The following is an 18667-nucleotide window of genomic DNA, read 5'->3' as shown; positions in this document are numbered from 1 at the left end:
TATATTTTGTGAAGTAAAAAAGGTAGATTCATGTGGGCATGAGCATGTGGGTGGGGAAGTGGAGTTGCCCCAAGATATCAAATAGTACCTCGGAATATTCGTACCACACCTAAGACGAGGTCAGTTGTGTGAGAGGTTACCTCTCATTAAACATTTTCCATGCTCTTCTACTTTCTTGTCCTAGAAACAAGCAATACAAATGATTTTCAAATTTACCAAACAATCTCTTCTTCTTCCTTACAAAGCATTGGAAGGTTGTTCTTGCTTATTGTGTGTACAAATACCCCGAGTTACTTCGCGCTACAAGCATCTCCTTGTATCACGAGATTCCTCATCATACCAATTATTTTGTATGACTACCAAGTTTGCGGGAATTGCCCATAGTGGGGAAAGGCATTTGTAGCTGCTTTATGCAATGACTTTGACAATCCTTGTGACTTCATCTAGGGGTTCGAAAGGATCAGAATCTAGCATGCCATTATTTGAGGATATTTCATCCTTAAGGTATTGCACCCTATCATCCTTGAGCAAGTTTGATTTCTTGATAAGGCTAGTGATGTCTTTTCTTATCTCTTCTAATAACTCAATCTTGAGAGAGGCACACAGCTCTGTTTTTTATTTCTCTATCTCCTTTTTCATTTCCTCTCTTAATGTTCTTTCTATATTATCTCTTATAAGATTGATCTCTTGCCTAATCAAATGGCTTAATAGATCATGTTTCCCCTCTTCGACATCAAATGGAACCTGCATTTTAGGTGCCTTGTGCCACCTTCTGGTGCTACTCGGGGTGCTTCATCTGGTCACTTTTTCTTCTATAGTATCTTCTTGGGGTCTTCCATGGATCTGGACCATCTTTGTAGGTATTGAGATCCATACCTTCATTAGCTATCCATTCAGAATCCATAGTCTCCTATAGTTAGGACAACGGGTACCCTATGGCCAGAGACATGCAAGGGGAAAAGGGAATAGAGTGAAACCAGGAACATAGAGATTTGGCAAAGAGGACACAGAGATTAGTCAGACATTACAGAAAATGCAGAGGATCAGAGATTGCAGGAAACTCCTGGAAACCCTAGGGTTACTAGCAATGCCGATTTTTATGCATTGCCTAAGAATTGGAAATATGATTTATAAGGTTTGCCTTCCAAGGACAGATCAAATGCCAGGAAACAAATCCTGAGTTTGCTTGCTTACTTGCGAGCTTGCTTGATTGCGGGGAAATCACAAAGAAGTTCCAGGACGTGGGCGGCAAAAACCCAGAGATCTTGCAAGCAACACTGCTCGCCCGAATTCCAAATCATCTTCATTCACGTAGGAAGAAGCAATAAGTGATGCAACTACGAATCTCATGGAGAGTTTGATCCTGGCTAAGGAGAGCACCCCGCGGAACATTAACAAATCTGAGTATTCCAACCAGTTGAGAGTGAAGAATGGTATTAACCAGAGGATCAGATATTACAGAAAAGGCAGAAGACACAGATATTAGGCAGACATTTCAGATAACCAGAGGACACTGTGATTAGCCAGACATTGCAGAAAACGCAGAGGGGTAAAAAATGTCTAAATGAGGATTCTTTGGATTGAAGTTTGACAAAGTTACAACTCAAGACGTATGAAGTCCTTGTAGCCCAAGAAAAGAAACAGCTTTTAAATATTTTTGGGAAGAAGTGTTTGGATGAAAAGGGCCCCCTTGGCATATGACTTGAACCATGATGCATTCCTTCCCATAGATTGCTCATGGATGGACAATCTTGACCAATATACCACTCTTTATAGATGATAATGGCCAGATTAAAAGATTGTTACTACAGACATCGAGGAGGATTATGATGGTGATGATGTTATAATGTCCACTCATTCATTAGATGATGAACATAACTATTGAAATTCTAGGATTTTGGGATACCCTAGTATGATTTTGAACTGTTTAAATTTACATCTACTTTCTGGAGTGTAGTATTGTGCTATTACTAACATTATCTAATGAATCTTACTTTTCAGATATTCTAATGGTTTAATTTAGTGATTTCCCTCATAGCTATTGTATCAAATAATATGCATCTTCAAACACTATAAATACACTACCTATTGTTGAGCATTGTAGATCTACCATATCGTACGACTTACAACATTACTTTTAATGAGGCTTGTTTATCTCAATAATATTCATTATAGTATTCTGATATGCACACAAATCTGTATATATATCATACATAATAACTCAAAAGAAGAATTCTTTGTAATTGAAAAAAATATGGCCTGCAGGTAAAGGAGAAGTCGACCTCTTATCTGCCAATGAAATGGTTTCAAGAAGAGTAGTCTGGTCTAATGGATTTAAGCAGCATGGAAGAACCTTGGAAAATCATAATCTGCACCTGAGAGGCAAATTGCTGCAACTGTAACAAACACAAATAGTACACATGTTCAAAAGAGTTTCTGGATTAATATTTAATATTTTTAGCTTCGAAATTCTAATTTATGGAAAAGAAACAGTAGAAGAAGAACAATGTAAAAACCTGTTCATCATTATTAATCTTTGAGAAACCAAATTTATTTATCCAGATTGATTCTGCCTCCTCTGCGGCAGGAAGGAGAAGGTGCTCCACTTGTAGTATACCAAGAAGCCTCTCTATGTTTAACATCAACACTTGGAAAAATCCCTACGCGAAGATGGGAATAAGATATCATTGTTATATTAATGGTCTATTAATAACCTATGAAATTGAAAAAAAGTCAGAAGGGAGAAAATTTCAGCATTGATCCTCACAAACACAATATACTCATGTTATCTCATCTTCTTCTATTACCAATGCATATTTCCATCTTCCAGTTGTCAATTAAACAACAAATTTATGCAAAAAAAAGTAATGTTGTGAATGTTTTGAGATTATTTTTATCATAATGTCCACATTACCATTGGCATACTCTATGTTTAAATTCTGATTTCATAATTGTTACCACAAATTTGCAACCTAAATACATTACAAGATTGTCATTGAATGCTGATAAGAAAAACTTTTACTTCATCAACTATTTGGAAGACAGTCAAAAGTTCTTTCTTTCTTTCTCTTCCTTCGTAGCATACATCGATTGAAAATTGTCATCAACCTATTGGATAAATGTCATTTTCTTAGGTGCAAAAAGTGAATTCTCCCGGCGGGGCAGTCTTAGCCGGAATGTCTGTTTATGATGCTACAAAGCTCACAATATAATTCATCAGTTCTAAGGCATAAGAGAATAATTATTTATAATAATAATAAAACGAACCACTGTTTTTCCACCATAGCTATTCGTTTCATTTCTTGATAAAATTCAATGTAAATATATAAAGGACTAAAAACAAAAAAAAAGTTTTTTTGGTACACGGGTTTACCTGTCCACGGTTGGCAGTGTTGGTTGCCACTAAAGGAAGTTCTGCAAAATGTCGTCCAAATATTCGAATTATTGCGGTTGATACAACTGCTTCCCTGATAAGAAATTGCACAATCTTGAGTTTTAAATCTCTTGAGTGTAACAAGCATAGACAGCTAGGCATTATCAATTTCAACGGAACACGACATACTTCCACTTAAGGACAGCACAATATACACCCCGGAAATCCTGATCCCGGATGCTTCGACTGCCGACAACAAGTTGAACAAAAACACATAAGATAATAGCAAGAAGAATGGGCAAACCCACTAAATAACCCATTCATGTGATAAAAGCGATTCCATAGTTTGCATCACATCATATATTGTGGCTAAAACATATCAAAGAAATATACATCAACCTAGAATATAAGGATTGAGGATTCCTATGGAATTACTTAAGAGTTCAAATTTTACCTATGAACCATAAGGGAAATAAGATCTCGCCCTGAAGCTGCATCGATAATTGGATCAAAGCTTTCCTGCAATGACAGAAACACTGAATGTCAGAATGAATATTCATGCAGATGTTATTTTTCAAAATGCTCGAAAAACTGTTTTGTTACCATTAAGATTGTTGCGGCATTAGACAAGATTCTTCCATTCTCAGGGTCACCTCTTCTACCATGAAGCAACTGCCATGAAAACTCTGAATCTAGAAACTTCAACTCTTCACTGCTTTCTTGATCACGCTTCTTCTTAAGCATGTCAAAAATGCTCCGATGTATAGGTTGAGGTCCATTTACAACTAGTTCTTGAAGGGTCTTATGTATACGTGTACAATCCAAACCACAAAACCACTCGCCTGCTGGTAGCTCCTACAAATACAAAACCCTTTGAGCAAATCTAATAGAGAGTTCTACACTGATTTAAGATGCAAAATCACAAATTTCCAACTTCTATTCATCAACATGGTAGCAATTACACTTTGAATACCTTGAGGTCTGCTATACCTTCTTCCTTCATGCATCCAACATGATACTCTCTCTCACACTGCAGGCATATACACAGAAGAAGTACTACATTTAGGGCCTTCTTCAAAAGTTTAAAAAAGCACCAAACTTCTAGATGATTATAGACTTTACTTGATCACACAACAACACAGTCTTTTCACCAAAACCAGACTTTAAAAAATCGCCATTCCTGCACATATAATACAACAAACCACATAAATCAAGGTCCTTATAGAAACGTAAAATTTGAATTAGCCACTCATTCCTGCAGCCTATTACTTGCAGATCACACAGCCTCCTATTGCATTTTTCGAAACTTTAACAATTCTTTGACATCGATCTGATTGTTTCTCATTAACAGATGCAGCAAAGAGGTGTCCAGATGATCGTGTGCTCTTTCGCTTTGGATGTTCACCCTTGCCTTCACAAGATGGACAATACCAATCACCTTCTGGTATACTCGATAACCCAGCACATTCTGCAAACACAGTGACACATTCGATAAATTCAGAGAGTAGTAAAATTAGATTCACCACACTCAACCTCACTCTTTATTAAAGAGCCATCGCTAAGTACAATAAAAGTCATAGATGTGCATAGCACAAGGTCAGATAACCACTACAGAGGAGAACAGTGATTAGCAAGAATCCAAGAAGGAAAAGGTGCAAGTTTGACTATATGATGATATCATAAGATTTGCTACTTTGGGGGACATAATACTATTAGGAGATTTTAATGCACAAACCAAGGATGAACAAACAAATATGTTTAACACCAACGAGGCTGTTTATGGATAAGTTATGGCAGAAGAGGTTGGTCTAAAGCGACAAGTTCAAGATATGAGTGCTATAACTAAATATGGAAAATACTTTCTAGCCTTGGGAAGTGCGCATGGATTTGTGATATATAATGGCTTGTCACAATGGCCTAGATCAGATGCTTTGACATGTTGGAACCCAAAAGGGGGTGCAAGCACAGTTGATTATCTAATGGGATCTCCATTTCTTATACCTGAAATAAAAGTGTTCACTATATCGGGAAGACCAATTGGCTTGGCAGCTGATCATGCATATCTACGCTTTGAGGTAAAGGATGGATGCACAAAGGATGTATATGCTAAGGAGAGTGGGCTGGCTGAGTATCTATTCACTCGTGAGACAATTGATGTGTATAGTTGTGGTGTATACAATGGCATGCTAGATTTGGATCCTTTCGCACCCCTTGAAGAACTTACCCAAGGTTTATCCAAATCATTGCATAAAGCAGCCACAAATGCCTTCCTTCACACAACGGCCAATCCCCCCAAACTCGGTAGAGTAATACAAAATAGTTGGTATGATGAGGAATGTCGTGATACAAGGAGATGCTTGCAACGTGATGTAACTCGGGGCATTTATACACAACCACGCGAGAGCAACCTTCCAACGCCTCGTGAGGAAGAAGAAGAGATTGTATTTGGCTAAATTTGAAGATCATTTGTATTACTTGTTTCTAGGACAAGAGCGTAAAAGAGCATGGAAAATGTTTAATGAGAGGCAACCCACCACACAACTGACCTCACCTCAAGTGTGGCAGGAATATGCAAAGGTTCTATATGATATCCCGGGGCAACCTCCTCTACCCCACCCGAATGCCTCACGCCCACATGAATCAACCTTCTTTACACCACAAAATGTAAGAAATGTCATTGATCGGCTACAATTTGGGAAGGCCCAAGATCATGATGGATTGGTGGGTGAGCACTTTATCTATGCCTATGACACCTTGCTCCCATTGCTAGCACACATCTTTAATAGAGCCATGTGTGAAGGTTTTCCTACTAGATGGACTCAACATACCATTGTGACAATTCTCAAGAGTGGAGACCCCATGATGCCAAGCAACTATAGGACAATCATGATTGGCCATTACTTGGCTAAACTATATAGCTCGATTCTAGAATCAGAATTGAGTATATGGGCAGAGCAAAATGGTTGCCGTTCAATTGGACAAGCAGGCTTTCGAAAGGGTTTCACAACTTTGGATCACATTATTGAGGAGGGCAAAGCCCACAATAAGAGGATTTATTGCTGCTTTGTGGATTTCCGAAAAGCCTTTGACATTGTCCCACATGCTCAGCTTTTGCAGCGGCTAGAAGCCCTTGGTGTTCCTATAGATATGCAATGGGGAATCTATGCACTCTATGAATCTATGTCAGGAAAAGTGCGGTCTTCTAAGGGCTTGTCAAAGGCAGTGGCTAGCCCAATTGGCGTGAAGCAAGGATGCCCACTATCCCCCACACTCTTCGGTATCTATATAGATGAGGTATCACAGTATATAGAGAGATTTGGGGGTTCCGGAGCACACCTAGCAAGTATAGCTATACAAATATTACTATATGCTGATGATATTGTGCTGATTTCTGACTCTCCGGAGGGACTACAAAGACATCTAAATGCCTTAAAACTATTTTGTACGGACAAAGATTTGTCAATCAACATGAATAAAACTAAAGTGATGGTGTTTAACACCACCCAAGCATGGGTAACAAGATCAAAACCAGAATTCTTCTTGGGAGAGGAAAAGGTGGAATACACACGCTCCTACATATACCTAGAAGTAACATTTATAGGACCTCGGTTCTCCTTACAGGAGGCCGCTTGTGCCCGACTTTCTCGTGCATATGCAACCCTTGCTGCTCTCGAGAGACAATGTGCACATTTGCAGTTCCAAGAGCCACGGACTAAGCTATGGTTATTTGATACACTTGTCACACCAACTCTTCTCTATGGAGTAGAGACATGGGGACCGAGTCTTAACAAGGCAAATCATTGGAAAGATTTAGAGAGACCTTTAGTGTCAATGATTGCTCGCATGATAAGGAGCAAAGCATCGGTGCCCCACGATATAATCCGGGCATAGATGGGAGCAGCACCTATAATAACAAAGGCGTTGTTCCGATCAGTGACATTTATCCAACATTTTTGGGAGCTCCCTAAACGAAGGTACCCAAGGTTGGCACTTATGTCATCAAAACAACTGGCTCAAAATGGAGACACTCATTGTTGGTATGCTTAAATGCAGCAATGGTTCGAGTCACATGGCATGAGTATAAATGCACTACCCCCGTTCCAATATAGCTTGGACTGTCCCCATCTAAATATGACCAAAGTGGAAAAGAATAGAGTGATCCGAACTGATATTATTAACTTGGAAAACAAGATAACATGGATCAGCCCCAAAATACCACTTGGTACAAAGATGGCCCACTATAAGACACACTTCTTACATACATCGGAGGATGGATTTGTCATCAGGCCACCTTATATGGACATACATCTATCCTATGCGTTGCGTAGTGTGATAGGGCAGCTGCGAACTTCATCACATCAGCTACAGATTGAGGTAGGCCAGATATACACGACTACCTCTAGAAGAGAGAATTTTCCAATTGTGTCATCAAGGAGTGGAATCTGAAGAACACTATGTTTGTCATTGTAGTGTCTTTTATGAAATCAGAGGGAGATACCATTGCCTCTTTAAACAAGGCTTTGGCCCACTACGCAAGGTAATGGAATATGAGAACCAATGATGCCTAGGGCTTTTCTTGCTAGAGCTCAAGAGACATCGGGAAAAGTTGTTGAAGAATACAGCCACACAAGCTCGTCCACAAAGAACAATCACAACTTTCTTTAGCCCCATCACTCCTAATGCTAGAAGTCAACCCTGGGATACACAATGGGCTTCAGACCAGGACATAACAAAGGGGTTACAATTGATCGGGCAATGGCAATTTGCCGTGCACGTAGGCCTCGGCCCCATGGACCACAACCTCAACACCCTTGTCATCGACAGATAAAAGCCATTATCTCCCGCCATCGTAGGTGCTTCCCTCGCTTCGGAGACATTTCCATTCTGGATTGACCTATGCTAGAGATCTTTCGAAGACAAAAGCTACACTATACCTAACTTGAGGATCTCACATGTGCCAAAAACTAGATTCCCTCATTATTTTTCTTTTCATGTTATTTACTTTTATATTTACTGTGTGATATTTATTTTATTTTGATTTGTTCTCAAAGGCGAGACAATACTTAAGATGTAATCTCTTATTTGGTCTTATAGGCCATTTTGGCCTCTTAAAAGACGTTAATATATCGTTCTTTCTTTCTTTCTTTCTTTCTTTCTTTCTTTCTTTCTTTCTTTCTCTCTCACACACACATATCTCTTCTGCTGCACAGAATCACTCCCCATTCTTTACATGGTATCAGGGCAATTGGTAGCTTTAACCAAGCCTATCCTCACGTGTTGTGTATACGTTGACGTTCACGAAGAACCAGCCGATCGCTGAAGCAGCAACCTGTACAGTTTGTATCAAAGAGAAATAGAAGAAGAAAACTAACTCCAAACAAGTCATTTCAACATGAACACTCAAATGGGAAGCGCTCTTCCTACCGAGAAACTCGACAAAAACAACTTCGCATCTTGGGAGTACAAGATGCACCAATACCTTGTCGGTCAAGGCTATTGGAGCTATGTCGAGGGAACACAAGAAAATCAACCCAACCCGGCACATGCCAACCACCCAGCTTGGGAGCAAGCGGCGAGTCGCGTGCAGTATTGCCTTGCATCATGCATTCATGATCACATGATTAGCTACACCCATGAGGCCAAAATGCCAAAAGAGGCGTGGGGGAACCTCAAAAAGATATTCGTGGCCAACACAACCGCATGAAAGCTTCAACTTCGCCAAGAGTTGAACAGCATACAATAGAGGGATATGTCAATTGGCAACTACACCGTCAAGATCAAGGAGTTGTGCAACTCCCTCGGGTCGATCAATGTCAACATTGATGACGACGAAATGGTGCAGATATGCCTCGAAGGCCTAGCACCTTAGTTCGGCACCATACGGTCGGCAATCCTTGCGAGGGAGAATCCTCCCTCCTTCAACCTCCAGTCGATGCTACTGATCGAAGAAAACCACGTCCGAACAAGAGGCAACGAATCAGACAAACAAATGCTCTATGTGAGTTTGGACGGAGGAAGAGAGCAAGGCCATGGAAGAAGGGACCAATCCGGCCGAGGCTGAAACAACCAAAGGCAATCCCAAAGGCAATTCTGCCGGCAAGACGTTGCAAACACGCGAGGCCGAGTGTCTGGTAGAAGGGGGAGCAATCATGCCGGACCTAGCCGTCAAAACAACTCCGCCCGGTGTGGATACTGTGGCAAATTTGGCCACTACGAGGCAGAGTGTCGAAGGAAGAAGGGTGAGTCGGCCTCCATAAGCCGACAACTCACCAACTATACCTCAAACTCCGACTACGACGATTGTGGCTGAATAATACAACAACACAAGCTCATCCACAAAGAATAATCAAAACTTTCTTTAGCCCCATCACTCCTAATGCTACAAGTCAATCAAGGGATACACAAATGGGCTCCCAACCAAGACATAACAAAGGGGTTACAATAGATCGGGCAATAGCAAATTGTCGTGCACGTAGGCCCCAACCCCATGAACCACAACGTCAGAGATGAGACAACACTTAAGATCTAATCTCTTGTTTGGTCTTATAGGCCATTTTGGCCTCTTAAAAGACGTTAATATATCTTTCTTTCATCCAGGCATGCATGGATACATGATCTAGGTAGGGTCTAAGAAAGCAACTATAAAAAAATAGGAACTCACATGGGTCATGAATTTTGAGATATCATGCATGCCAATTGCCTTAATGGCAAAGTATGCTAATTTGAACATAATAATAACACCTGAAGATATTGAGGATGCCAAGTCACACCTACCTAAGTTTCTCTAATATAAGCTTGTGAAAGGAACTTCCTATCTATACCACTTGACAATAGAAGATCGTTTGAGTGCGTCAGACTTGCATGTTGCATTGGAGATATCTCACATCAAAAGTTGGCTGACGTAATACAAACTTTGTTTTATGCTGCCAATAGACCTTCAAGGTGTGTATAGACCCACAAAATGGATGGTATTTATAATAAATACATGGGGATACAAACACATCCTCCAGAAATAGAGATATTAAAAACTTGCCTGTATGATAAGCTCTTGGACAAGCATCACAAAGAACAAGATCTCCTCCATCCCCACATTCTGCACAATCATCATCATTCTCTCTAGTAATCTTATCACTGGATTCTTCTTGTCTCTTAGCATCAAGCGATTGAGCAAACATGTGAAGAGACTGCCCATCCGATAGATAAATACTTGAATACCTGCATATATTGAAAGAAAGAATGTTAGGCTATTTGATCTAGATATGGGATTCTTGATGATAGAGTTTTACGAGGGACTTACGGATTCCTACGTGAACCCCACCCTGCATGAGCCTCAAACAAGGAACAGCTAATCTGCCACATGAGATTAAAACAAGAGATTTTAAGTTCAAATGAAGAAAAGATGAGTTGTTGCAAGGTATCAAAACTCAAAAGTTCTCATACCACTTCATTGCAACAACCACAGCAGATGCCAGAACCTTCTTTTGTACCAGTCAAAATACGCTACAGAAATAGATATCGGGTAAGAAAATGTACGTCCAGCAAAAATTTATATGGAACAAGAATCCATGAGTGTTTGAATCAAACCTGTCCTTTAAAGTAGTAAGCAACTTCAGTGCCATCTGCTAAACCTCCCGGCAAGAAAAGCATTTTATGAAGGTTCATTTCTCTAAAAAAGATCAAACAAGAACGTGTCTAAATTTGTCACTAGCACACCACATAAAAACATTATGACAAACAATAGGTACCTTGTTTGAGATGTAGGGGGCGTTGGGACAGCCTTTGATAGATGAACATCAGCCCGACGTTTGCTTGTAGCTAATGATAATGGTGGAAAAAATGAGTTTTTAGAAAAGTTTGATCCAAAATCACCACCGTGTAAAATAAACAGCAAGGTAAAGAACATGCTCCTGATCAAGACCTGAGCTCATAGAGTGATTTTTCCTAGCACTCTCTGTCTCATCAAGATGGAGAGAGCGTCTCAATTGTCCTTGAGAAATAACCATCTGATCTAGACCCATTTGAGAAGGAGAGGATGTCTGAACAACCTTTGAAGAATGAGCATCTGAACGACGCTTGCTTGCACCTGATAATAACGAGTGACAAAAAAGGTTTTAGACACACTCAATTCAAAATCATCAAATATAAAATAACAGCATAGTAAAGAGCATCTTCTGTATAAAAACCTGTGCTCATGGACTGATTTTTCCTGGCACTCTCATCAATAACTTTGGAGACTTTTTTAGAAGACTTTACTTCAGTTTTCATGCCACTTCTCAGAATGTCAGATAATGACATGCCGTTGTCTATGAAAATATTCTCACTTGGATGTCTCGCAGTACTCCCAGCATGCCTCTCAAAGAGAGACACATTCACCATCTTCAAACATTGATGGGGACCACATACACAAGGTTAAAATAAAAATAGACATGAATACAAATAGATTTCCATGATAAAGTCAGGTTCTTACAGATTCTCCTTTACAACATTTGCAATTGCACAGAATTCCACCATTTTTTACAATTCCGGTAAGTTTAACCTAGTGAAATTGATAAGGGAAGTTGGGATAAGTTCAAAACCAAGAATGCATCTTATCATACCAATTTTTCATTCTACTTACTCCACCACACTTGTCTTTATATGAGACCTGGCACCCTTCAAGTACACCAGACAACAAAAGCGCCTTGGCAGTACTGGGCACCTCAGTTAGTGTGCCTGCTTTAGCAACATTTTGGTTGGGAGTGATTGGTACAACAGTTTCTCCTTTATTAGGCGTTTCTGATTCTATCACTGGATGTAGACAGGGGCTTCCATGATCCATCAGCTGCTTATCATCGTATGCACATCTCTCTGTTATATAGTCGGGTGATGCTGGGCAGCTAGAATTAGTCATTGGATGCAGGCAAGGACTTTCATGATCCATTTCTATCTTCCTCAATGAATCTACTCCTTCGCTGTAAAGGTCTCTAGAAGAATCTGAGGATGTTTGCTGCAGGCACTGGCCTTCCCACTGCAAACTAGGACTTCCATGGAATTCTTCATGCTTGCTGTGCAATGGAATTCCATTGGAACATCCAAGGTCTCCATCCGTATGGACATCGGCATGTAGCGTCCATTCAGAGGTTGAATATTTGGAAATTCCTTTGTGACCTTTATACATGTCATAAGATTCCGGACTTTCCGATTCAAACATAACCATTTGAGGATCAAGAATTTGCTCAACCCGAGATGAGGGAGTGCATACAGTCGAATACATGTCACTCTCGTGCTCTTCTTGAGCATCCTTCTCATTAACCTCCCCACTGTTATAATCAATATCTCCATCACTGTACTCTTCTCGTTCATCACTAAAATCAGCATCATGGCCTCGATTGGGTGGCTCAGATGATAAAGGGTACATAGTGGAATACATGTCACTATCATGATCTTCAATGTAGACCTGCTCATTGACATGGTCTACGTTTTGATCCATTTCATCATGATCACCATCACTATCCTCTTCCAATTCATCTTCAAGGCCAGTTATATCCCCATTTATTAATCTCTGAAAAGAAAACCCACCCAGGGGGGGACCCATACCAGCCATTTCTTGTACACCAACCCACATTGGATGCACACTACCCAACTGTGGAAGATCACTGTGTGGCATCCCTGCACTATCTTTCCTGTATTTTTCTCCTTCAAGCTGAACAAGGTGATTATCGATTACCTTCGTATTATTTGGATAAGGATAGGTTTCATTATCTGATACAGTTTTCATATCGACTTTATTGGCATGCATATTCCTTTCTACAGGTTGTGGTTGCATACTATGTGCAGTGTCATTAGAGGCTGGATGTGGAAGACCTGATGCACTATGTGGTGTGGGATATACTGGAATAAAATCATGAGACAAATATTTCTTCTCAATGAAACGAGGATCATGGATATCCACAATGCCTATAGATGAATCTCTTAACATATGAGCATTTGTAGAAGAGAGCTGATTCCCACATGATAGTGGAGGAACTCTATATCCGGTTGCAAAAGAGTTATGCAAATGGGTGGGCTGTACAGTAACGTTAGGCTTCAGATAGGAACCAGTTCCTCGATCATCTTGATCTTCACAATGAGCTTCTTTCATACGACAACCTACCTGAAAATCCAGTCTAGGATCAACCCAAACGTTATCAACCATGCTCCTTCTATCCTTTTGCATTCTTTCATCAAATGGTTTTGGCAGTTGGGCTTCGTATAAAGAGTTTGTATACCCCTTATGAGGGGTATGACCAGCAAAGTTATCAACACAATCCTGTTCCTTAGAATAAACTAGGTGAGGATCCCAAACATCCTGGTGTGTGTTTCTTCTATCTTTTCGCAATCTTTCATCTAAAGGTCTTGATAGGGGGGTTTCATATACATTGCCCGTATATCTCTTACAAAGGGGCTTTGTCTCACCTTCATCAGGCAACATAGATTCGATCCTTATATTGGATATGACCTTTTTTGGGGGAGGTTCTGCTTCAAAGTCCACAGCATTCCTTTTGAGCAGTGAAGATATTTTACCCTGTTCAACAGAGAATTGCAAAGCTTCCAATCCATTACATCCATTCTTTGCTGCCATATCCTCCAGTTCCCATGATTACAAGACCATTCCCACAAGAGAGCTTATCAACAAATCAAACTCTTGTTTTCTGGTTCTTAACTTCTTGTTCCTTTTTCTACTCCGATTCCGTTTTTTTCTTTACAGAGGGAGTACTCTGATTAAAATAGAACAAAAGAAATTCCCAGCTGAATAAAGAGTGAGGGCAAAAAAATCACCTTGATTAGTTGGGTCTTCTTTATTATGCTGGAGAAAGGGGGGTTGAATTTCTTTTCAAAATCTTAGATCCTTCTGAATGAGATACACACAGAGACGGAGAGAAACAGAGAGGAGATGAAAGGGTCTTAAATCTCCTCGAAAACGAAAACCCATATCCTTGAGCTAATGAGATGGGCCAAACTCGTCTCAATCTTGCAGAGGGATGCTAAAGAAGGAGAAGAAGAAGAAGAAGAAGAAGAAGACAGACAGACAGACAAGACAGACTTCAGTCAGAGTTTGATACCAATTTCCCTCTCCATTTGAACTTCTTTTTAGGAGGAAGAAGTAAGAGGGCACACACACATTTGAGGGGTATTTTAAGGAATTTCAATTAGTAAAAGTATTTGCTATGAGAGTGAGAGGTTTGAGGTTTGAGGGGTATTTTTTGGAATTTCAATTAGTAAAAGTATCTACTACGAGAGTGAGAGGTTTGCAGGGTATTTTAGGGAATTTCAATTAGTGTAAAAGTATCTGCTATGAGAGTGAGAGGTTTGAGGTTTGAGGGGTATTTTTGGGAATTTCAATTAGTAAAAGTATCTACTATGAGTGAGAGGTTTGCGGGGTATTTTAGGGAATTTCAATTAGTGTAAAAGTATCTGCTATGAGAGTGAGAGGTTTGAGGTTTGAGGGGTATTTTAGGGAATTTCAATTAGTGTAAAAGTATCTGCTATGAGAGTGAGAGGTTTGAGGTTTGAGGGGTATTTTAGGGAATTTCAATTAGTGTAAAAGTATCTGCTATGAGAGTGAGAGGTTTGAGGTTTGAGGGGTATTTTAGGGAATTTCAATTAGTGTAAAAGTATCTGTTATGAGAGTGAGAGGTTTGAGGTTTGAGGGGTATTTTAGGGAATTTCAATTAGGAAAAGTATATGCTACGAGAGTGAGAGGTTTGAGGGGTATTTTAGGGAATTTCAATTAGTAAAAGTATCTGCTACGAGAGTGAGAGGTTTGAGGGGTATTTTTGGGAATTTCAATTAGTAAAAGTATTGTTATGAGAGTGAGAGGTTTGAGGTTTGAGGGGTATTTTAGGGAATTTCAATTAGGAAAAGTATCTGTTATGAGAGTGACAGGTTTGAGGTTTGAGGGGTATTTTAGGGAATTTCAATTAGGAAAAGTATCTGCTATGAGAGTGATGTTAGAAACAACAAAACAGTTTCAAAGCAACTACTTTTAGTTGTCACATTAACTCTACACCACATCTAGATTAGTTACTATTATTAACTATTATTGTTTTCCTTTTATTAGTAATTGTATTTTTAAACACATCCAACATTCCCTCCACTTTCTCTATTATATGAAGAGGAAACCAGGAACGTTAGAGTGTGGTATTTTTATGCTCTAGTTGTTGTAGCAATTAACTCTTGTAGTTGTATTCTAGCTTGTTATCCCACCTTATTATCTATTACATAGCAATTTCAATTCTCCTCATTTTCTGTTCATGTATCTCTCATTTCCTTACATGGTATCAGAGCGTTAGTAGTACGAAGCCTGAAAATATACCTCCCACTCCATACTCTACTTCTAAAAAAAAAAGAGAATACGAGACAACAACCTTAGCATTATGGCAAGATCCACTCAAGCAAGAAAATACTTGGTAGATAAACTTAACGCAAAGAACTACAGAATTTGGAAACCAAGGATGGAGCTACTACTTGACTTGGAGGAGCTACTTGAAGTCACCACGAGAACCTATCAAGCACCAAAAGGCACACAATCAAAAGCATGGAAAGAATGGAAAAACAAAGATAAACGGGCAAAACTTGAAATACTGTTACATGTAGAAGACAGGCTGGCTGATGCCATTCAAAAACTCACAACTGCGGCAAAAATGTGGTCCAAACTAAAACAAATGTTTGAACCACAAGATGGTACAACTAGAATCCATACTCTGCTACCCAGTTTCACACGTGTGTTTTGCAGGAAGAAGAAGATGTTCTTACCTTCTTGGATACCTGGGAGACATATCTCGAAGAAGCCACCACTGTCGGAAATGAAATCTCAGAAGAAATGAAGATTGGGCTCTTATTGAGTAAACTTCCAAAATCTTGGAATACTTTTATCGTTATGAATAGTCAGGGTAACTCCTTATCTAATTTGATTACAAAAGTTCGTCATGAAAATCTACGACGACAACTTAAAATTTCTACTCCATCAATGGCAATGACTACTACAAGCATCAAACCACAAAAATTGTCATATAACAATCGCTACAAGTCTAGATCTGACAATTACAAATACACTGGAAAGGGAAATGAATCACAGAGAACTTCATCAAAACATCCTGGTGGAGGCTTGAAACTAGTCTGCAAATATTGCAAACGAGAAGGGCACATCGAGAGGGTATGTTGATTCAAGCAATATGCGGAAAATAAGAAACAACCACAAGCCAACAATGTCATTTTAGAGGATAAATCTGATGATAAATCATAATGCGATTCAGAATCAGGAGGTGATTACGATGACATGCTAGAAGAAGGAAACATTATTCAAGCATACCATGTCACTACAGAAGAATTGAAAACAGATTATGACACATGGTACCTAGATACTAGTGCCACACACCATTTCACATACCGAAGAATTGGCTAGAAGATTATCAAGTTCTCTCCAACCAGTTGCAGGCAATCTTTGGTGATAAAGGAAAGAAATCTGCAATCGGTAAAGGTACAATTAAAATCAAACTTTCAAAAGATCACCAAATTACTGTACATAATGTGTATTATGTGCCTGGATTGGCAAAACATCTGTTATCAGTCAGACAAGCTACAATAGATGGACTTACAATTTAGTTTTGCAGAGATAATGTAATTCTACAATTTCAGGATGGTAGCCCATTCATTCAGATGGTCTGTCCTAAAGAACAACATATGTATCCAGTCCATAATCAATCAACATATGCATTAGTTGCACCTGTGCAAACAAAGAAACAATCAGTGCACTCAGCTACATATTTATGGCATTGTCATTTTGGTCACATGATTTTTTTAGCACTTCAACAATGTCAACAACTAAAAAGAATGAAAGGATTACCAAAAAAAGGCTTCAAAGTTATTTCTATATGTGAAAGCTGCTTGTTTGGAAAGATGTCCCATCAGCCATTTGCCAAAAGCAAGACTGTTACAGAATTCCCACTTCAACTTGTTCATACAGACCTGTGTGGGCCAATTCCTGTACCGTCTCTCTCTAGAGCAAGGTATTTCATTTCATTTATTGATAATACTATCAAATTCACAGTAGTCAACTTCTTAAAACAGAAAAGTGAGGCATTTGCATTATTTTGTAAATACAAATAGCTTGCAGAAAATCAAACATCAAGAACAATTAAAAAGGTGAGAAGTGATAATGGTGGAGAATACGTATCCCAAGAATGGGAGAATTTTTTCGACAACAATGGAATAATTCATCAGAAAACAGTACCCTACACTCCACAACAGAATGGCATTGCTGAAAGAAAGAACAGAACGTTGTTAAATGTTGCCCGTAGTTTGCTATCTCCACAACCTGTTATCTGCAAAATAGGACTCCTCACACTGCATTACAAGGCCAGATTCCATTTACATTATGGCATGGTGACATACCTAATGTTTCCCATCTCAAATTTTTGGTGCAGTAACCTATGTATATGTAAATCCATATCACAGATCAAAGTTGGATGATAGATGCATCAAAGGATGATTCATTGGGTACGGGGAGCAAAATGGTCTCAAAGCATACAAAATATTCAACCCGCAAACAGGTAAAACAGTTTATAGTAGGTCAGTAAAATTTGATGAGTTGTTCCTTTTACAGATAAATGGAGAGACTATAACTAGTGAAGATGGAGAAGATCCCGCACGTCTACCACACTTGGTGGAAACTGACCACAATAGTATTTACCCAAATGACTCATCTCAGATTACATCTCCTGATGATGCAACAAAAGAGTCTCCATCACAGATGCACTGAGAATCCCAACATCAAGGGACAACAATCGAGAACTCAAGCCCTCGTCTTTCATGTCCCAAAAACCCTGTTGCATGCTCTCAACTTGATGTGTTAAATATAATAACCTCATCATCTCCATTAATGGCGGAGAGACAATCTCATAGGTACCACATAACAGATGAGAGTAGAAATACTTACCGCCGCGGCCGATCTCGACGGCTGCTTTCTGTAGCCGTCGCAATGGCACCACTGCCTAGATGCTCGAAGGAAAACACACACAAAAATGATAAAATGACAGAATTAGAGAGTAGAGCAAAAAAGGGGAAAGCTAAACCTATGCAAGAACTCTACGAAACTACAACTACCATCGACGGGTATTTCGAATCTCTCATCGACTCTGACATTTCAGCCTTTGCCACGTATGTCGAAGATGCAAGCATCGATTTTGCTCCTATTCTAACTCTGAAACAAGTTCTCCAAAGCAATGAAAAGGAAAGATGGCTACAAGCGGTACAAATCGAGGCAGATGCACTCTA

General features: G+C 39.4%; 1 protein-coding gene across 1 annotated transcript; it reads right to left on the bottom strand.

Annotated features, from left to right (window-relative positions):
• Positions 1-1880: 1880 nt before the first annotated feature.
• LOC147857323 (uncharacterized) lies at positions 1881-14109 on the bottom strand. Its single transcript, XM_087328248.1, has 18 exons — positions 11991-14109; positions 11841-11909; positions 11557-11749; positions 11292-11456; positions 11119-11188; positions 10958-11039; positions 10814-10873; positions 10671-10723; positions 10407-10588; positions 4643-4841; positions 4496-4553; positions 4347-4403; positions 3977-4228; positions 3828-3892; positions 3563-3619; positions 3374-3467; positions 2517-2660; positions 1881-2396 (listed from the first exon to the last, which is right to left on the bottom strand). The coding sequence occupies exons 1-18, from the start codon at positions 13971-13973 to the stop codon at positions 2307-2309; spliced, it is 3873 nt and encodes a 1290-aa protein (XP_087184374.1). The 5' UTR covers positions 13974-14109; the 3' UTR covers positions 1881-2306.
• Positions 14110-18667: the final 4558 nt, after the last annotated feature.

This window comes from Azolla caroliniana, unplaced genomic scaffold, assembly GCF_043228905.1.
Source record: "Azolla caroliniana isolate FFs.n. ecotype wild unplaced genomic scaffold, voAzoCaro1.0.p SCAF_12, whole genome shotgun sequence".
Classification (NCBI taxonomy): Eukaryota; Viridiplantae; Streptophyta; class Polypodiopsida; order Salviniales; family Salviniaceae; genus Azolla; species Azolla caroliniana.
Note: the sequence above shows the minus strand (reverse complement) of the source record. Positions and strands in the feature narration are given on the sequence as shown.